Source organism: Myripristis murdjan, chromosome 3, assembly GCF_902150065.1.
Source record: "Myripristis murdjan chromosome 3, fMyrMur1.1, whole genome shotgun sequence".
In the NCBI taxonomy this organism is placed as follows: domain Eukaryota; kingdom Metazoa; phylum Chordata; class Actinopteri; order Holocentriformes; family Holocentridae; genus Myripristis; species Myripristis murdjan.
In genome coordinates, this window is record NC_043982.1 from 23,396,965 (window position 1) to 23,417,903 (window position 20,939).

The window sequence follows — 20,939 nt, forward strand, 5'->3', positions numbered from 1 at the left end:
TCATAACAGCACTCAGTATTTGTGTATTGTACCGCACAAGGGGGGCACAATTCGCTGTTTACCAGGGATAATGTAGTTAACTGAAACTAAGCCCAGTGAAAAAACTGAATATATACATAAACATAGAAGTCTTCCTCTGAAATTAACTTAAGGGTACACTAAGCTGGCCCTGATCAACTATCAACACATCAAAACATGGGTCCTGATCAACTATCAATACATCACCTATACACTGTGCAAAAAGGTATTTTTCTGCCAGGATGGACCCAAGACAGCTACATACCACCACTCTCCAAGCAGAGAATGAATGAATGAAAAACTAAAACTTCAACTGAAACAAAATAAAGCTAAAACTATGGCAGTCTACAATACAACAAGTGAACAAAATTTGAAAACTAACTGAAATCAAACTGAAGAGGAAATTAAAATTCAACATAAAACATGACAACTGATGGAAACTGTTCAACTATAGTAACACACTTAGTAATTCTCATCCCATAGATGATTGGCAGGGAAGCCTGACAGATACATTATTACTATACATGGCTCCACAATATAGAACACAACAAAGTGCCAGCTGAACAATATAATAGAATAAATATATTTGGTTACATTTTGGCAAGAGCCTTCCATTGGCCTATTAATTTATGTTTTAATTTTCCTATTTACATGTTTCTATAGGTTTGCCACGCTAGAGACTTCTGTCTCTAGTATGGACACCTCAAGCTTTCTGGGTGACAAATGTAATGAGCTTGTCAACACTGCAAAGAAACATATGCCTCTTCCACTCGTACCCTGTGTGTTAGCTTTCACTTCAACTTAAAAGACCAGCATGGATAATTAGACCTCTCAGAAGTCTCTGTGCTTTGTCATCCGTCACATTAAACAATAGACAAGGAGCCCAGAAAATACCAATGAATTTTCCCCATTAGCTATGGGCCGTGAGATGAATAATTGCCTCATAGTTAATGGAGACACTTTGTTGAGTGCATTAAAAAATACAGGGCAGGGCTAAGCCTAGGACAGACTGGGCTATATACAGAAGGTTACTGTCTGAAACATTTCCACGAAGGTCCCCACCTCACCTGCTACTGAATATAGTCACTATAGAAACAGTGATGTCTGCATTGCGGCGAAGTGGTCAATGAAACCATTGCTATTAAAGTCAGGCAGACACGGAGTGGCCACTTACCACGTTCTCCTTGCTCAAATGCAAGTGAAAGTCCTTAGATATGATTGCGGCATACTGCAGAAGAACTTTGTTGATAGTCTGCGGGGAAGGAGACAGACACTTTTAGAATTATGGTTTGTTTGCTGTGCTATCATTAGATTCACTGAAGCTCAGTGGAAAACTCAGAACTTAATAACCAGATGATACCAAACAGAAAGCAAATACCCATAGGTCCCTCTCAGATCAATGGCAAACTCTTGTAGTGTGAGTTATTACTGTCTGCAAGTGTACTCAAGAGTTTAGTGGAGGCCTTTCCAAAGAGCCTGACCTTCGCGAAGCGGCACATGAAGTGGGCCAGAGCTTGTGGGTTTGGACACTCCAACTTTTTGATGATCTCGAAGCTCTGATTGAGTTGAGTGAACACATCCACCACCGAACAGGAAAACAGGGCATGCTCGGAGGTCTGCTGGAACTACAGCATCAAGGAGGAATGGAAGGAGGGAAATGGAGAAAGGGAGCAGGAAGACAGGAGTGTATGGGTGGAGAGAGGAGACAGAGAGAAAGAGAGAGACAAGGAGAGAGAAAGAGAGAGAGAGCATCTCATATCTTAACACCTTTCAGCATGTCATCTTGACACAACATTTTTTAAGATAGTGAAGAGGACAGTCCATCAAACATAAAAAGTAATCCACATCTGCATCACTCACAGAGAGAAAGAATATTCACTATGCACAGTTAATGATGCTAGCCAATGCTGCTGTGCTGTTAGTTGTTAACTGGTAACCTATGTTAAAGCACCTGTGCACGTTAGGTACTTATTACTTGCTGAGGTAAGCTACATTAATTGTGGCAACACGTAAATCCTGAGCTGAAAACAAATGACCAGAGGTGGGAATTTGACCTGCATAATAGCCCATGGCTGGGAATTTTCAGTCCACGCACGTGAATAATAGCCCTAAATAACCAGAGTGGGCTAATGGTGAAGGTATGGAGTTGACGGCCAAATGGAGAGACCAGGCTGGAGGCCAAAATCTTTAGACTCCATCCCTGCAAACCGCTTACACTGTTAACTTCGCTAACCATAGCTTACTCTGTTGTCAGCAAAACTAAGCAGGCATGATACAGTTTTTCAGCAGACTGCAGTATCCTCAGAAAATGTTCCTTCCTGCTACGTCCGAGTTTAATGCTGGCTACTCAATTAGTGCCTGTCTTCACAATGTTGGCAACATTGGATGAACTTTTTTTTTTCTTCTTCTTCTTTTTTCTTTAAGGTTTTTACACATTCCCGAGAGCTGGGCATGCTTTTGGTTCTCTACGGTAAAACTAAAAAACAGTATATAATCTTTACCCCAAAAATAGTGTTGTGCCACGCTGTGTTTTAAATAATCTCATAGCAAAACTAGATCTAATTTCTTCTACATGTTCTCTGCATTGCTCCTGTGCTGCCTTTAAACATTTCTCATTATTACTGCGTAATCTTATTAACTACTATCCTCGCACTGTGCCTCCTATCTTCCTTTTGCTGACATTTCTATTCTAAATATCATTTTTAAACATGATTAACTTCCTGTTATTATATTTTTTAAAAATTTACATTTAATTTTAACTCTTGCCTTTTTTTGATTGTATTACATTTTTTCACCACCACACTCTCCACCCACACATGAGGGGGTAAATTTAATCTTGCTGGGTGATCCTTGTGAGTGTGATCTTCATGCAGACTTAAAGAAAAGGTAAAAAAAAAAAAAAAGTAAAATAGAAAAAAAAAAAAATAAATGATTGAACTGTTTCACTCACTCCGTCCTTCTTGTCCCTTTCCAGTGCCCCATTGAGGAAATCCATGGCAACGTCCTCGTTCTCGTCAAGCCACTGGATGACAAATGGCTCGAACCACCTAGAAAATAAAAGCTTTCTGTCTTACGTTTTGATACATGAAACCTCCCCAGACGACGTCCTCGTTCTGACTGAAACATGGCTTTCCCCTAAGGTCCCAAATAACGACATTGCTATAGATGGATACAAACTTTTTAAGTGTGACTGCAGAAGTAAGTGAGGCGGAGTGTGGATATTGTGTTGGACCTCTGGCTTGGTAGGGACACACACATGACCACTGTTAGTATGTATTGCCCCCCTCAGCACATTTTGATGCTTTGGGGGACATTGCAAAGCTGTGGTCACTGCATGCCTCCTCTGAGTTAATAAAAAGGGCAGATGTTAACCTGGACTGGCTGTCTGACAACTCTAAAAATTAAAAGAACAGTGCCTGGAACTAAATCTTTTTCAGCACATAGATAAACCCACCAGACCAAATTTCAAAAATCCTCTTAAGTCCACATTGATGATTGTTATCATACTTACTAACAGACCACACAAATACCCTGCTTCTGGAGTTTTTGCCCTTGACATTAGTGATTAATGTCCCATCACTTCTGAAAGAAACACCTACAATCCATAAATCTCGATCTCAAATTATCTCCACAAGAAATGATAAGCATTCTAAATGATTAGTGAATGATTGATTTAAAAAAAAAAAAAAAGATTTGTCCATCTCTGACACTGATAACGTTATCCCCTCTACCTTCTCTTTTACTGGAAAAAAAAAAAGAAAACAGCCCTCCCCACAACTGTCCAGTGCCATCCACAACAGAGACAAAGCCTGGTCTAAGGATAGATCCAGCGATACTTCTGAAGACTGGTTAACCTTCAGGCAACAAAGACACATCTGAACCAGAATGATTAAGAAGGCTAAATCAAATTTTTATCAGTCAGCTCTTTCTACCTGTGACAGTTCCACTAAAGCTTCTCTTCCACTATAGCATCTCCTAGGAATTCATCATGGTCACATCTCCCACCACAAATCAAACAAGTATCTGGTCATATTTCCAAAAGATCATCCATTTTTGAAACTCTTAATCACGATTTCCTCTCCTGTAGTCTTCTATTTAATAATATGCCTGCAGATTCAGCCATATACAATTACCATATCTGTCCAACAGAAGAGGTCCCCAGTGCCTCACTTTCTTCTGACTGCAAATTTTCTTTTAGCTTGGTAAGCACTGCAGCTTTTTACAAAGCTCTGCTTAGGTTAAAGTGTGGAAAAATACTGCTGCAAATAATCTTGAGCTTTATCTTCTCCATCTATGTGCCCCCTTAATCTGTCCTGATTTAGCACATATTTTTAACCAAACACAACAGGCATGATTCTGATCTCAACAACTACTGTCTAACATCTAAACTCCCCTTCATAGCAAAAATCTTAAAATCACTTAGAATCACTGTTCACAACTATATGCCTATATTGATTCAAAAACCTTACTACAGTCACAATAGTCTGGTTTTTGCTGGGGTCAAAGCACAATAACAGCTGTTTTAGTCAGTGATGACATTGTCTCCCCCCTGGATTACAAAACAAAAGTTTGCTGCACTCTTCATTGACCTCTCAAAAGCATTTGATGCGGTCGATCATAAAATCCATAAAATAGTAGAGAATTCAGAGTGTTGTTGCTGATGGTGCTCAGTCAAGCCATCTTACCATCAGAAATGGGTTGCCACGGTCGCCTATCCTTAGTTCATCTCGTCTATCACTTAAATTTAGCAGCACACAATCCAGTAACTACTAACTAAGCTTACAGTGACCTAAGATATCCCTCATGTACACATTAATGTTGGCAGAACTGGTTTCAGGTACTATGCAGCTTTTAAGTGGAATGAGCATCAAACTCCTCTCAAATTTGAGTCTTACATTCCCCTTGGATTTCTGGTGTTTTTATTGATTCTTGTAAATGTTTTTCTTAATTCCTTGTCAGTGTAGTTTCTGTTTGCTGATTGTATTCTTTGCTCATAAATGGTTCTCAGGTCTCTCTTGGACAAGAGATCATAATCTCAATGAGGTTGCTTGACTAAATAAAGATTAACTAACTAAATAAATGAATAAATGAATAAATGAATAAATGAATAAATAAAAAAACACCTGGGACAAACCATTGTTGGAAATAATTCCTGGCATTTGTTTAATTCTGCTAGAGTAACAGGGGGTTACAGCACGAAGTAAATTCAGATGGCAGCTTAACCACAGAAATAAATTCTGCAATACCTACAGTAAATTAGCCTCTAACAGGATTTTCTGCACAAATCTATGTTTTTTTTTTTTTTTTTTTTTTTTGGCAGTTATTACATGTAACAGGAAGGAGGCTGTTTTTAAATCCTAAATGTTGGGTATGGTTGGGTGTGTCACTTTTCTCCTCACATGCACCTTGTTTTTCCAAGGATGTTGTCACCATTACTTGAAAAAACACTTTAAAGGAACATTAAAAATCAACACTACTTTTCTTTGCAAACACAAAAAAGTACTGGGCCAATGTTTAGAACTAATGCAATTATAATCACAAGGTATCCAATTTTAAACAGTTGCAGTGCCACATACCAGAGGAAATCAAATTAAGACTAAAATAAGAATGGATTTTGGACCACCACCAAACTAACCACAACTGCTGGTTATAAAGGGTTTTTCAATTAGCAAAAATAAATGAATAAATAAATAAATAAATAAGGGGAGGGGACACTGCATTCCAGACAAATCAACATGTCAAGCTGGAAAAGACATAGTAAAGCACATCTTTTGGCCCCAGCTGCATTTCGTGAGAACATTGATATCAGGTTTCAGTCTGACGACAGATTTGACTGGGAGGCTGAGACACAGAGGACAACAGAGGAGAGGACAAGCCAGGACGGATGAGTCGGGCAAGGAAGTACAGTTGTTAGTGGAATAATAATGCTGCTCTGTCTGTTTCACTTTGCCATTTCCTCCTTTAATGTAGCGTCTGAGCTTGTCCTCAGAGCAACGAGTGTCCCCCCATGACTGCTTTGTACTTTGGCTAAGGGCATCTGCTGCAGGGAGGAAAGCTAATAAATAAGGAGGGTGTGGAGTGAGAGAGAGAAAGGTGTGTGTGTGTGTGTATCTGTTTGCCTCGGGAGGAATCAATCCTGCTGGAGGTGGAGTTTGAGTGACAGTGTTTGGGAGGGGAGACGAGTCATTTCTCTGATACACTAGCAGAATCGCTGGGAGAGGGCATTGTGTTCCCTGCCTTCATTGGATGTATTTATACTGCAACTACTCTTGCTTTGCTGCACACTTATGCATGTGCCGTGGATAAGTAGGGATATATGAAAAAAAAAAAAAATGCTGTCAAAGTACAAACTCTGTCCCTAGTTAAAACCACACATTTTATCATCTGAGGGGGCACGCTAAAGGATCTGTCTGATGTTCACCAGATTTACTCATTCTGACAACTGGAGAAGAAATATCAAGCAGATGCTTGGTTGGAGCAAATGCTGGACCCAAAAAATCTTAACAAACCAATAAACATACAGGAGTCACTGCAAACTGCGTGTTTTAGTGTGTGCTTATTCAGTCATTTGTGTTTATGTACACATACTGTCATAACCACTGTGAATTAAAGTGATTTATGTTTCCATGTCCAACACTACAAGTTTATCTTTATTTGTGAGTGTGCTATTAACAATTTAATTGCTCAAAGGTGCAAAATGGCACAGCAGTGGGGATTCACTACTGTTATTACAGGTCAACTCACAAGTACCTTTATTGGAGGCTGTGGTGGAGAGGTGGACACTGAACAAACTGTTATTCATCATGGATAACCCTGATCACCCTCTCCACCACACACTGGACAGACAGCGGAGCTCCTTCTCCAACAGACTGTTACAGCTCCGCTGTCGAAGGGACAGATACAGGAAATCATTCCTTCCACAAGCCATCGCACTGTACAACAAATCACATCTGTCAGACAGAGACTTGCAACTGTCTGCTGTATAGTTCTGGTTTTAACACTCCACTACTCAGCACCTTAAGTGTTTATTTATTATACATCACCCAGCACGTTAACTGTTTATTTATTATCCATTACCTAGCACCTTAACTGTTTATTTATTATCCATTACCCAGCACCTTAACTGTTTATTTATTATTTATTATCTATATATTACATTCTAGGTTAATATACATTCACACTGTTTTTTCAGACTGGAGGGGAAGTGGTGATTCCTTAAGAGGCCGAATCAAGTCGGTTAGTTCCTGAATCCCAGTACCGGGCGTCGGTTCTGCCACTTGGTTCTTGGTTTCGGGGTTTCATGCTAACTCTCCTTATCTATACAATCATGTATATACTTCAATTCCATCTGTATATTTCATATTCAGTACCATCTGTATATTTCACATCTCATATCTCTTTTTCTTAAGTTAGCCCTTATTGTATATTTTTAGTTTTTAGCCTTCATAGTCTTTATTGTATATATTTAGCTTTTATTCTATGTTATTTAACTTTATTATGTGTTTCTACTGTTGCTGCTGGAACACCAGAATTTCCCTGGTTGGGATCAATAAAGTATATCTATCTATCTATCTATCTATCTATCTAAAAAAACAAAACAAAAAAAAAAAAAAAAAAAAAAAAAAAAACAAACAAACAAAAAAAACAAGTACCTCTGTTTTCTTTGGGAATAAATTCCCCCAACACACAAACATTTCTAGCTCAAGAATTCCCAGATGTGTTGAGTCAGTTTGGATTAAAATACACAGTTGGATTTTAAAACTGTTTTCATATATTGTTATGTGTACAAGAACCAGTCCTGACTTAAAGGGGGGAAATTTAAAAACTGAGAGACATTGTGAAATCCATTATAAATGCAAGTCATGCAATGAGTTCTTAAAACCTGTTAAATTCTTACTGTGGGTTCCGTTGTCAGAAAAGCAAAATGACTATTATTAGTGTGGATAAACTATGTCTATCTCTGCCAGTGAAGAGAAACATAAATGAAATTGCCACTACTCAGATACCATGTGTGGATCTATTGTTGCTACTCTTGCTTTGACTGCACAAGTGTTACTTATCACCACTCCTTTTTTATTCAACATTTTAACTGGGCTGTAAAAATAGTCATACATCAATATTACCCATGTATTATGGAACTTCAAACATCTTGACCTATGCTACCTCAGGCAATGCTTCCACTGCATCCCTATCTCTCTCTCTCTCTCTCTCTCTCTCTCTCTCTCTCTCTCTCTCTCTCTCTCTCTCTGTCTGTCTGTCTCTCTCGCTATATATCTATATATATCTATCTATCTATATATATATATATATATATATATATATATATAAATATATCTCCCTCTCTCTTTCTCTCTCTCTCTCTATATATATAGTTTTTTAAAAGATATCTTTCCTGCTTCAGTGTATCTGTGTAAATGTGTGTACATGTGTGTGCTATGCATGTGTGTTATGTTAGTTTGGGTAGGAGACACTTACAGAGAATACTCAGGTGGAATTCCCTTGAAGGCCGGCAGATCTCGGACGTATTCATTATGGAACCATTTCACTTTGAAGTGAAGATTCATGTACTCTGTACTTTTGCATAGGCGGTGCTTGTCATGCTCTGTAATTTAGATAAAAACGTGAGAAACAAACATGTTAGCATGTACATATACACAGCACTGAAAAATCTACAAGCCCTGGACACAGAAACCTAATGAGCTATGTTAACAAGTCTCTATATATAATGACTCTTTTGTCATTTGCTCTTACCTTCTGTTATCTAAGTAATGGCTCGATTCACTTATCAGCTATATCTATAGTTAAAAGTGAATGCGTTCACTCCATTCATTAACAGAACTGAACTGGAATTTCATATTAGTCAGTATCTGTGGCTGGACATGGGTTCTGTACAGTTCTTGAAGAGCCAACATGCTTGTAAACCTAAAACAAGTTCTTAGGTCAAATACAGCTTCAAGGTTGGCTGGCTAAACAGGCCAAACAACAATCACAACAAACTCACAAACTCTCAAATGTCATTGTTAATTTACTGTCATTACTATGTGACATCCAAAAGGCATGCTACTGTACTTCATGCAGCCTGGAATTTTTCTAGAATATTCAGCAAATTTATTTAATTATGAAGCTTAGTAAAAGAAAATGCATTTAAAAAAATAAATTGCAACCAGTGAAAATGTCTTCTGGATTTAGGTGTTAATCAATTTAATGATTCATACATAAAGCAATGAAGCAATGATGATTTCTATCTATTCTGACACCTCCAAACAGATCTACAGAGACGATTATAAACTGCATTGAGAGGGTGAAGATTTGTTTCTGATGCAGTCTGAATGATGATATCTGCATAATCTACTATAGGTAATATCAAATGTGAGAATACATTGGCACTGCTGGCGTATCTCCCTGTCTCTGGTGCTCGGACAGAAAAACAGGATTTTCAAGGTTCTGAATCACCGCAACCATGAGGCCCTTGATCATACAGTCATAACTGTGCACAAAAATTTTTAGGCTGACAGGCTCAGTAGTATGTGAGATCAGCTGTGGACAGAGAGCCTACACGCACACATGACAAAAAGCTATTTAATATCAGGGCTCAAAAAATGCAGCTGAAAACCACAGTCAACTCTAGTTTCACATGAGAGAGAGAGAGAGAGAGAGAGAGAGAAAGAGAAGCAGTGGTTGAGTGATTTAGAGAGTAAATGAAGAGAGGAAGCTTTCCACCATATAGTTTGAACCAAAACTCCACTGCAGGACAACACTGAGATTTCAGTATTACAGTATCATTATTGCACACCGTCTTGGAAAAGCAAAACAGAAAGTCTCTCTTTGAGCTACTTCTTTCTCAACATCACTTGCAAGTGCACACACGCAAACACACTCAAGCACATGTGCCTCCATCCTAACAAGCACAAGAAAGACCAGAGTAGCAGTGATTTCAGATAATCTAGCATCTTAAAAGGCCAGATTATGAGGAGCCTTGAATAATCAAACCATGTATCAATAAAACCCAGACAGTCAATAAATCAAGTTCCTTTTAACAAAAAAGAAAGCCCATCAATGACTATAAACAAATTAAGTAAACAAACTGAAACTAAAATGTTTAGGATTTCCTGTGAGCTGCTGTGACCGGTGAATCATTTAGTCCAGATGACTGCAGGCATTTAACAACATCAGACATTTGCATGGGATCCCCCTGAAGGAAAGGGGAGGGAAGTAAAAGGGAGGGGAGGGGCAGGCAAAGAGAAAAGAAGAAAAGAGAAGAGAAGAGAAGGGAAGAAGAGACGACAAGAGGACAAGGGAAGAAGAAAGGAGAGGGAAAGAAGTGACGTGAGAAGAAAATGTTGAAGGAAAAACAGAAATGGGTGCATGAGAACAGAAGATTGAGGAAGACCATGGTAATAAAAACAATAACCAGTGATATAGTGGTAAACAAAAAAGATAGACCCGTGATCACAGGAGTATAAACTATCACCAACATAAGCAAAAAGACATTAATAATTCGAGAAAGGCGTTTGATTTTTTATACTTTTGACACTATGAATATATTAAACAAAGATTTGAATCAGCCTAAAAAGGTGGCTAACCTTCATTCTGCAACCTCTAACCTCTATTCCTCTATTCTACAGTGGGCACAGAGTTTAAGTGGGTTTAGTCTCCACTACATCCTTGCACATGAGACAATAGTGGTAAAACAGAATAAAACACAGCAAAGACCATGGAGTAGAGGAAATACCATTGAAATACCTTAGAGGAGACCATTATTGTGGGATACAGGAGTCAACATAACAGCTAAAATTAATGAGTCTGAATACCTTGACCATACATGAAAATATGTGCAGGACGGGTCTATGATGCTCACCTAATTAAAGCTGGGCAATAAATCAAACATGATACAGAGAACCTGTTTAGCATAGAACGGTCACTGCACTGTTTGCTGTGTTCATTTGGCTTGCACACATTACAATGGCAATGATGGCTAGTTGCTGGGGTGACAGCACAAGTCGGTATTGTGTGTTAACTGTGCTTAGTGCTTGCTTGAGAACTGTGCAGGTATGTTATGGTGTGGTGTAGCCTTTAAGAAGAAATTGATAAAAGTATCATGATGATTTAAATCTGTGTGTCCTGCTACAGGAGCACTTAGGCAACCATCAGAAAACCATCTGATATCCAGAAACCAGGAAAAGGACAACATTTATGCCATATCATGATACCCAAACTTCAAGATGTCTAGTCTGATATCAAAATAATATAATAGCAACTGCCTAGCCTGACTCCAAATCCAGTGTAAAGCTCTCCTGTCCATTTAAAACTCCTGTCAAAGTGTTTCCTTCTGCAACAGTGAAGCCACGATGTGACTATCCAAAACAGCAGCAATACTGCGGAGAAACAAGTTCTACAGTGTATGTGTGTGTTTTTGTGTGTCTGTCTATGTGTGTGAGAAAAACCTTGCCTGCACAACTACTCCCCCAGGCAACTGCAGTAAATAAGAATGCCTCGGGGCTTAGACTGTGGAATAACCAAACGGCACTGCCATTATAGAGGAGAAGAAGAAGCAGAGGGGAAACAATCAGTGAGCAAGACAACATTAAATATAAAAACAATACTAAATACAAACAAAACAGCAAGGGGAAAGTAAACCGCGGGCAATTTAAAGGAGCACAAGACAGAAGTGGGGAATTTAGCGTATGAGAGTAAGAGAGAGTGATTTTTATTTTACAGCAGGTACTTCTAAATGGTAAACCTGTTTGAAATACAGACATGAGTCAAAACACACACAAGTGAAAACACACGCACACACACATACACAAACTCACAGACATAAGGATACAGATACAGGCACACAAAACCACACAACATCAAAGGCATATTTAAATCCAAGCATTGCACCCTGGCTGTCATGCCTTAATCCTGATAAGAACCTGGATGCTCACTCTATGATGAATAGTGCAATGCTTGCCACCCTTGTCTCCTCTCTGAGCCCCAAGGAAAACATTTACATATAATTAACATATCTACCTGTGGATAATGTATTCACACACAATGCAGTATTTTACACATCAGAATGAAGGTGATTTCTGAGGGTTCCAGTTGAATCAATCTGTTGGATTAGTCACTGCAGCTCATTTCCAATACCCGCTTACAGTTGAAGTTAAACGACAGTAAATGGAGAACTTTATTCTTGTGGCGAGGCAAGGCATGGTTTGCATGTGTGAATTAGTGTGTGTGCTTGTGTGTGGAATTGAAGGATTAGTATTAGGATTAAGTTGAGGGTAGCATTATAGCGCGTGGTTCGGGATTCATGCGCAAAACAAAATTTGTTTAACTGGTTAAAAAAAAAAAAAAGAGTACAAAATTAGCAAGTTAATAAGAGTAGAAAAAAATGCTGCCACTCTATCATATTATCATATGGTACAGTAGTGATTCCACCTATACCTGGTTCATCAAAGCTTTTACTTGCAGTGTTTCTGCATGTAAAAGCTTTGAAAAAGAAACAGTGGTACTCAGCCGGGGATATCGCCACTGGGGTTGATTTTGCCGGCCTCTAAAACAACCAAGGAACCAGTGATGTTCCAGGCCAGAGGGTGGGATAATGCTGTTGTTTACAGCAGCTGAAACTGAAAATTGAAAATAATAATAATAGTGGTAATAAAAAAAAAAAAAAAAAAAAACATCCAATAGCAGTGGCAGCAAAGCTTACCATATCACAAGAAAAAATGACCTATGGACCAAATAATTACAAGCTGAACAATAAAAAATAAAAACTGAGTACAGGTGCTGTGTCTCAAATCGCACACTTCTGCACTTACACTTAGTATTTTGAGTGCATAAGTGCGTTCACACTGAAAATACTAACAAAATGCAGTGCACTGCAAATAACCGGATGTACACTCAAAACGGTCAAAAAGTTGAGTGTGGAACGATGGACACTTCTCACCCTAACGGCACCACTGACCGGAAGTAGCTAGCTAAAAAAGCTGAGTTTACTTTTCGATTTATGACTGTTAATATGTCACTTTATTAAGTTTTAATTTTTTTTCAGGCGAGAAAGTAACTACGTAGATTCCAAATATGTGGTCAGTTTGTCCAAATAACATCTGTTTTGAAAATTGCTTCGACGTTTTCGGATAACTCTCAAGCTAGCGATTGTGCAAAGTACAGTCACTTCTGGTCGTTTACAAAAATAAAAAACTAATACATTAGAAGCAGTGGTGATGCTTTTATTTTGAAGATAGGATGTGTACACGTCTACTTCTGGATAACTTTACCACCGAAAACCAAAGCCGGCCGCGGCTCCGGTCGACATCAGGCGGACCAGCCGCGGCTCCGGTCGGCATCAGGCGGGCCGGCCGCGGCTCCGGCTGGTACCGCGCCCACCCGGTCAGGTCTGCCGGATCTGACAGGTGAGCGTCCGGTGCCGCGGTCGGCTCGCCTGATGCCGACTGTGGCGATCGTCATTTCCGGTAAGTGCACAACGGGAAGTGCGGCAATTGAGACACCCTTCTCTGTCAAAATTCGCACACTGTGCCGGTGAGTGTACTGTCAGCTAAGTGTACTTACAGACAGTGCACTAACGGAAGTGCGCGATTTGAGATACAGAGGGACTACAAGGAAGAATACAACACAAAGGGCAGGGGATGGTGGGACGTCCAAATCTGGAATGATGATTTCTTTATTCGTTCAGATCAACAAATGCAAACTGGCTCTCACAAAACCTGAGCTGAGCACTGACTGCACACCAGCTGAGCACTGCGTTGGTGAAAAAGGGGTAAATGATCCCAGAAAGTTACAGCTTCTTTTAACTGAGGCCAAACTGCATGAGCTGAGCTCTCATTCCATTACGACGGATCTTCAGTCTGTCTCACCGCCTTGATCTACATCTGCCCTCCATTACTGAGGTGGATTGACAAGGGATTCCAGGTTTCACCTGAATTCACCTCCGTGTGTTTTTGTGGAGGGAGCAGGTGGTCCTAATATTTTGCTCACACTGTGTGCATTGGGTGGAGGTTGTCTGATTAGTGAAGACCTGCGGTTAGTCATTGCGGGGGTTGTGTAATATCACATCAGAGAGGGATCTGCTGTGATGGTGCCACTTCAATAACTCAGCAGGCACTGCAAGGCAAAGACAGACATGCAGGACACACACACAGAAACACACGTTCACCTATAAGTGTGCACACACACACGTGCACACATACAATCACAGCTGGTCAAGCTCCCTGCCCTAAGCCCTGTCTGCACGCACTTGTCCTGGCACACACACACACACACAGGCACACACGCACACATATCCAACATCCCAGCTACTCTACGTGACACGGAACAAGCAAAAGCCTTACACTGTAACACATGTAATGAAAGGTGCATACATACACACACACACACACATACACACACACACGCACACACACACACACCACTGAGCACTGAGGCAGAGCTCCAGCCACCTAGAGGAAGCAGATGGAGGTCAGCTGGGAGACAGAAAGCAAGGGTCAGCGGGTGTTTTGTTTGAAGTGCTGCCAGCCAGTGTGGCGTGTGAGTGTGTGTATGTGTGCATATGTGTGTCTCACATTCACATTGGCATGAATGTAAATGTAGTCATACATACACACACTCGGGACTGGTCCCAGCATCATGGAGGGGCTTGACGGGGCTTTGCTCCCTCTGATTCACTCTCTCTCACTCTCTCTGATATTTTATGTTGTGCAGAAACAACAAAATGTTGGCTGAGATACAAGTGCAGGTACAAGCGAGTGCTGCTGTTTCAGAACCATGGACAGCGGTTTTTAGTGTTGCATTGAGGTCTGTGTCACAAGACAGTTAGGGTTGACCATTGTGACTAACCATATAAAAGCTGCTGAAACCCAAACTAAGTTACCTTGATGGGACCCCAGCTACTGCCAGTATCCCCTGTAGCCACAACAGTAGCGGAAGCATCAATGATATCCCTGTCAAGCCTCATCAGCTAAAGTTCTGCTAGCCACAGAAGATGCCGAGCTCCAGCAGCCCGGGGCAATCAGAATAAGTCCTCTGCATCTCCGATTGCTCCTAATCACCTTGGGACAGGGGAACCAGCCCATATTCACTTTAGGTTCTTCCCCAGTTGGATGTATAATGGCCAAAATCGCTTGTTCATGAACAACACAACTTCCTGTGACTTGCCAACAGCACCAAGCAGACCTGAAGATTTCCCAGCCGGAAAAAGGTGCTGCAAATATTCCAAAAACATGAAAAATGAAATAAAACCGCATTATTTACTGCTATCAGCGTTGTAATGTTGCAGTTAATGTTGCAGCTGTCCTTTCACTAGGTAAGCAAAATCAGATGAGAGGCAAAAATTGCTTTATTACGCTATGTGTCTAGTCCTCTATTTAGTACCTAACATGCCAGAAATTAAAGAAGTCGCTACATTTTATTTGGCCAGAAATTTCAATCAGTGCTGACATAGAGAGAGCCATTTATTCTCCTGATGAGCCATGATGAACTCTGTATATCTTCAAGATCAAGCTTTAAATCCGCATCAGTCCACCCTCTAGATAAAACAGAAATATAATGAAAAAAAAAGAGCAGGCATAAGTCTCTATTTTGTGGATTGGAGGCCATGGAACTGTTATGAATTTTACTAGCTACTGATAGTGGTTCAGAGGATCTGTGTGTGTTCATCTGCTATGCCTTGGTGTGTGCTGATGTGGGTGTGTGTTATAGCTCATTTCCACTATAAAGGGTTGTGCCGTGAAGGGCCGTGCTGGGCTCAGCCTGGCACGGCCCTTCCAAGGCCCTGTTTGGCCTTGGAGTGTTTCCATTGAATTAGAGAGGCGCGCTCGTTGCCATGGAGTTGTTATAGTAACAAGAGGAGCTGTCAGTTGTTAGCCTACATTAGCTTTTTGCTACTTTTTTTAATGGACAAAATCTTGTTTGAATAAAAAATCACCGGCTGGCAGCAGGTGGGCTGGCCGCGGCACCAGTCAGCGTCAGGCGGCCTGGCCGCGGCACCGGTCGGCGGCCTGGCTGCGGCACCGGTCGGCGGCCCGGCCGCGGCACCGGTCGGCGTCAGGCGGGTTAGGCCCGGAACGCTTGACGCCGACCGGTGCCGCACCTGATGCCATCGTCATCATCTTCACAGATGCTCTGCCATCTGCGCTTAGTGGTCACATTTCCATTTCCATTTGTAAGAAAAATGTAAACTAGGTTACACAACAGAAAAACCCAACAAAAAAACTCAGCAAGCAAATCAATTTCTTCCATAATCTCTCCAGAAACTAATGTTTGTAAATAATAGCCTACTGGCTTAAAGTTTAATGGTTGACACTTGTCACTTGTCAGTTTGTAGCAGCCTGGTTAACTGACATTCTAACGGACCAATCACGAAGGAGATCATATTTAGGGCCGCCTCCACGGCCCCGTTCTAACCAGGCCAGCACCAGATGTCAAACCGGGCTGAAATCTTTCACGGTTGGTTCCCGGAACCAAGCGGGCTGGTGTAATGGGAATGAATGCGGAACTGTGAATTTCACGGCACGGCGCGGCACGGTACTATAGTGGAAAAACGCTATTACTGTGCTGGCAGCCTGGCTGGACTGTGCATTGGAACTGGGACTATTGCATTTGTTTGTCAAACCATTGCTGATCGAAGTCAAGGTTTTGAAGGTTTTGAGATTGTTGTTTTAACAATGTGTGAAATGACAAACTAGAGGAATGGCACTCATTTTGCAAAAAACAATCAAAACACGCCTTCAGAGTCCACACACATTCACTGCATATGATCAAACCAGGTAGAACAGACTACTGCACATGCGAATTGACAACACATGCTGTGTTCATGCATCACAACAAGTTAAGCTAGAGTAGTTGCCTGCATGGCTGAAGTTAAAAATGAGTAAACAAACAGCACCTGGAGAAAAAACACAAACACCATCAGCGTCAGAATCAGTATCTTTAGATTTCATTGCTAGATGCTAAACTGCCTCCACTCGCATGGAGGCAGTTTGGCTTTGAAAAGGATGGATGTTGCTCAAAAGATGCCAATCTGCAGACTATGTTGGAAAGCATTCGCAGTTAAAGACAGCTCCACGATTAAATTGCTTAACTGTCAGCAAATTAACCACCGCACAGAATATGAAGACTATGAAAAGATTCAGGAGTCAGTGGTCAACCTCCACCGACTAGCTAAGGTACCAGCAAAACAAAAACACACTCAGTAAAGTTTGGCAGAGTCATTCTGCAAAAGAAGAATAAGAAGGACAACAGGTGGCAAGAAATAACAAACGCTGTCACCAAGTACATTGTAAAGGATATGGTGCAAATTCAAGCAGCCGAGAGAGACGGTTTCAAACAGCTTTTGACTACTTTGGACACCCTGCCTAGCTGGAAATATTTCAATCATACAGCTCTGTCTAAATTGTATGATTCATGTCACCAAACTCTGGAGCATTAACTGCAGAGGGTTTCATATTTTGCCATGACAATGGATTTGATATCACTAACAGAATATCAAATACGCTATTTTTTTACATATTTTTTAGGGATGCAAAATATTGTCAATTATCATTATCTGCAAAATCCCCTCAAAACATTGAGATATTGTTTCTTTTTTTTTTCTTTTTTTTTATCGCACACTCCTATTTGAGACTTTTATACAATTTAAAAATGCTTGACCCCTCACCATTTTTAACTGCCCCCTGTGTAATTTCATCCTAGCCCTGGGCCTGACTCTGACACATGTACTGTATACAGTACATACTAACACACACACACACACACACACACAGACATGCACACACGCACACACACACACACACCCACACACACACACACTGATTCAGTTCTCTCTCTAACAAAAATACTGTACACATGCACACACACACATGCTTACATGCACGTATCCACACAGGCAAGTATAAACCACTATCCTATTACCTTTGATGTTGCAACAACTACAAATTCAGCACAGTGGGGGATTTGGAAAAGGGAAATTATATATTTCATTGAGTCAATGGAATAGGTGGTTCTCTTGCCAAAAACAAACAAACAAAAATAAAAACAAAAAAATCAGTATATCACTATTTATTTTTGATGCCACAAACAATAATTTAATGCTTAGCTGCAGGTTTGCAATGACTCATAAAAATCCCCACATACAAAAATCATAACTGAGATGTGAAATATGTGTCTCACGCTGGGTAAGCCCAGTTAGAGTTAATGAGGGAGATGGTGGGCTGGTTAATAGTTTTTCTTGCCCCATTTTCACGTGTACTTAACACACAAACCAGTGCATGGAGATCCATTAAAAATATATTAAAGAGGCTTTCCTTTTTACCCCACCCATCCCTGTGAACATTAGACTCTAATTCATGCTTGTAAATCTATGCGTGGATAATGCAGTATATAGGCATTGCAGGTGGATGTTTTGATTGTCAGTATCAGAAATAGTGGACAGACAGGCATCCAGTGTGGCCTAATGCCATGTGACTGGCTGCCTTACGTTCAGGCCATATCAGCTCATATGTGACAGGACATGTCTGAAAGGCAGATTTTGATCAGCTGTAGAGCACTGAACTTTGTGATTGGTTGGGAAATAGAACATTATAGCACCAAGCTGCCATGTAGGTTATGTGGGAAAAAAAAACAAAAAAACTTCAGATTCTTCAGATTCTTACCCATATAGCCATATAGTCATATTTGCTCTATGTGAATGTAACAGATTGGGAGAGCGTTGCTAATGATTCAATGAGAAACGTTTGCTCTTGTACATCATTCAACAACTTTTCTTTAGTTTTGGGTCACTGTTCAATATGGTGTTGTTTGCTGGTCGATATCCACATTAATTTTGCAGCATAACACTCCCAGTGAAGCTCTTGGTCTTGCAACAGGGAAGGAGTTGATGGGCCAAAATTGGAGTATGTATTGTACTTATATGGGACAGCAAATATGACTACATGGGTATGAATCTGAATTATCATATTAAGGATATATATTTTGATGACTGAGCCATGTCCACAGTTGCCATGTTCACTTGCTAAGTTTGACAGGTGACTTTGGGATTGCTTTCACTTAAACTTTCCTGGCAGTTTTGGCAGTCGTGGGTTATGTTGTTGTGGCCTTGCTCCTTTTTTCATTTTTGGCATTCACTCAGCTAATGTACAGAAACCAAGCAGTGTCAGGTAAAATCCCAGCTGTCAATCATCTCCACCTTCTGCCCAACTCCACTATACCTGCTGAAACTGTTGCATGCATGCACACAGAGCAGCTCCTCACCATGCCTCTCACTAACTGCTGTCACTCAATCTGTCTCCTCACTCTCTTGCTGACTCTCTTACTTTCTAATCATCCTACCTGAACAGGTGGTAATAATGGCGTGCATGAAAACAGGTAAATATTGTTCCTCTTACGTTTATCAGAATGATGATGAAGGGCAAGTAAAGACTGTAGGTTTAGGCCAATTACTGATTTACTCATGAAAGTAGTAGATTTCTGAATCATTAACTAGAGCTAGTCAGCTATGTCTCTCTACATATCCTAACATCAGATGACAGAGAACAGTGGTGTTGGCCTCCGAATCCAGAGTACCGCTGTTTTTTGTTTGTTTGTTTGTTTGTTTGTTTGTTTGTTTTTTTAAATCCTGCCAGGTGGTTAACTGCATTCACATCTGTCCCAAGTCTAAATCAACCTCATTAGACAGCTGGAATGAAAATTACCTGGCAGAATGGATAATACTTTTTATCTGAAAATGCTACTCCAGACTATGTACTCTTGTGTAGTGGCCCTCACTGACAATTAGGTACAAGTACTGACACAGGGGCTGATCGTGCGGTGGTCAGTATTTTGGAGGGAGTGGCTCAGTGTACAAATCCTTCAGTTTCACAAAGTTCAGGTTAGGGTGGGTTAGGGTTAGGGTTCATCATCAAATGGCAGACCATGCAAGAAAGTGAATGTGACTCTGAGAATTTGGGAGCAAACAAATCCCCAACAATGGTTTGGATTGTGATGCTTTTATATCAAAGCCAAAAGCAAATCAAACAAACAAACAAACAAAAAGCTCTATCTATCTATCTATCTATCTATCTATCTGTATCACTTACAGTACTGTGATGCCATCAAAAGACTGTGAAGTGTCCACTAGTGTGTACTATTTTTGAGTGTATCTTGTGTGTTATAGCATTGCTCCATTTCCCCATCTTTGATGAGAGCAGTGGATTTTAGTACATCTGCCTCATTTAGTCAAATTGGCTACTGATTTAGTGTTTGGTCTGATTATGTCTGGTACTGTGTGTATGTTTTGTGTGTGTAAGATGCCAGTGCATTCATTTTGCTTTGTACTATATGTTTGTTTGTTTTGTTTTTTTGGGGACCAAATGTTTATTGTCTTTTTCATTTTTCTCCCATTTCCTTTCATTATTAAGGAGATATAACATAACAAAATCAAGTAACTGAAATATTTCATGAATACTGCATAACACAACCACATCTATTCCTATTCCTACATCTATTCCACATCTAAACCTCCTATGGTCCCCATTATAACTTTGTACAATATGTTTAACTATACAACATTTCTATCCAGGTCTGACTTTCTCTCATCTGTTAATCAAGGAGCAAGGAACACATTCTGATGCAAGGATGAACCTGTTGCATGGCACATCACCTCTGTTGACAGACTTGTTTTTATTTGCATACTTTTGGGGATTTTGGGCCCTAAGTTATGAAGTTAAACTTCTGAGCTGAGTCTTGCACTTTGAAACTCTTTCACCGTTGTGAAAATTCAGTCAAAGCAGTCAAAGTCTATACCCGGAAGAAGCCTGCTCTTCAGGTTCATAAAGATTTCATTTGTTGAAAAGCTTTCTGCCACCTTGAAAAAAGAAAGTGAGAGAGAATGAGTTTTTTTCACACACTCCAAATAAAACCAAAACGAGCAACACTTTGCATTC

General features: G+C 40.3%; 1 protein-coding gene across 1 annotated transcript in view; it reads right to left on the reverse strand.

Annotated features, from left to right (window-relative positions):
* The window catches only part of unc13c (unc-13 homolog C (C. elegans)), a 140,356-nt gene that overhangs the window by 29,143 nt on the left and 90,274 nt on the right, over positions 1-20,939 (reverse strand). Inside the window, exons 19-22 of the mRNA XM_030048203.1 lie at positions 8,494-8,620; positions 2,969-3,065; positions 1,500-1,643; positions 1,193-1,270 (exon numbers count right to left, since the gene is read on the reverse strand). Of these exons, the coding sequence (XP_029904063.1) occupies positions 1,193-1,270; positions 1,500-1,643; positions 2,969-3,065; positions 8,494-8,620 (446 nt within the window). The remainder of the gene's footprint in view (positions 1-1,192; positions 1,271-1,499; positions 1,644-2,968; positions 3,066-8,493; positions 8,621-20,939) is intronic.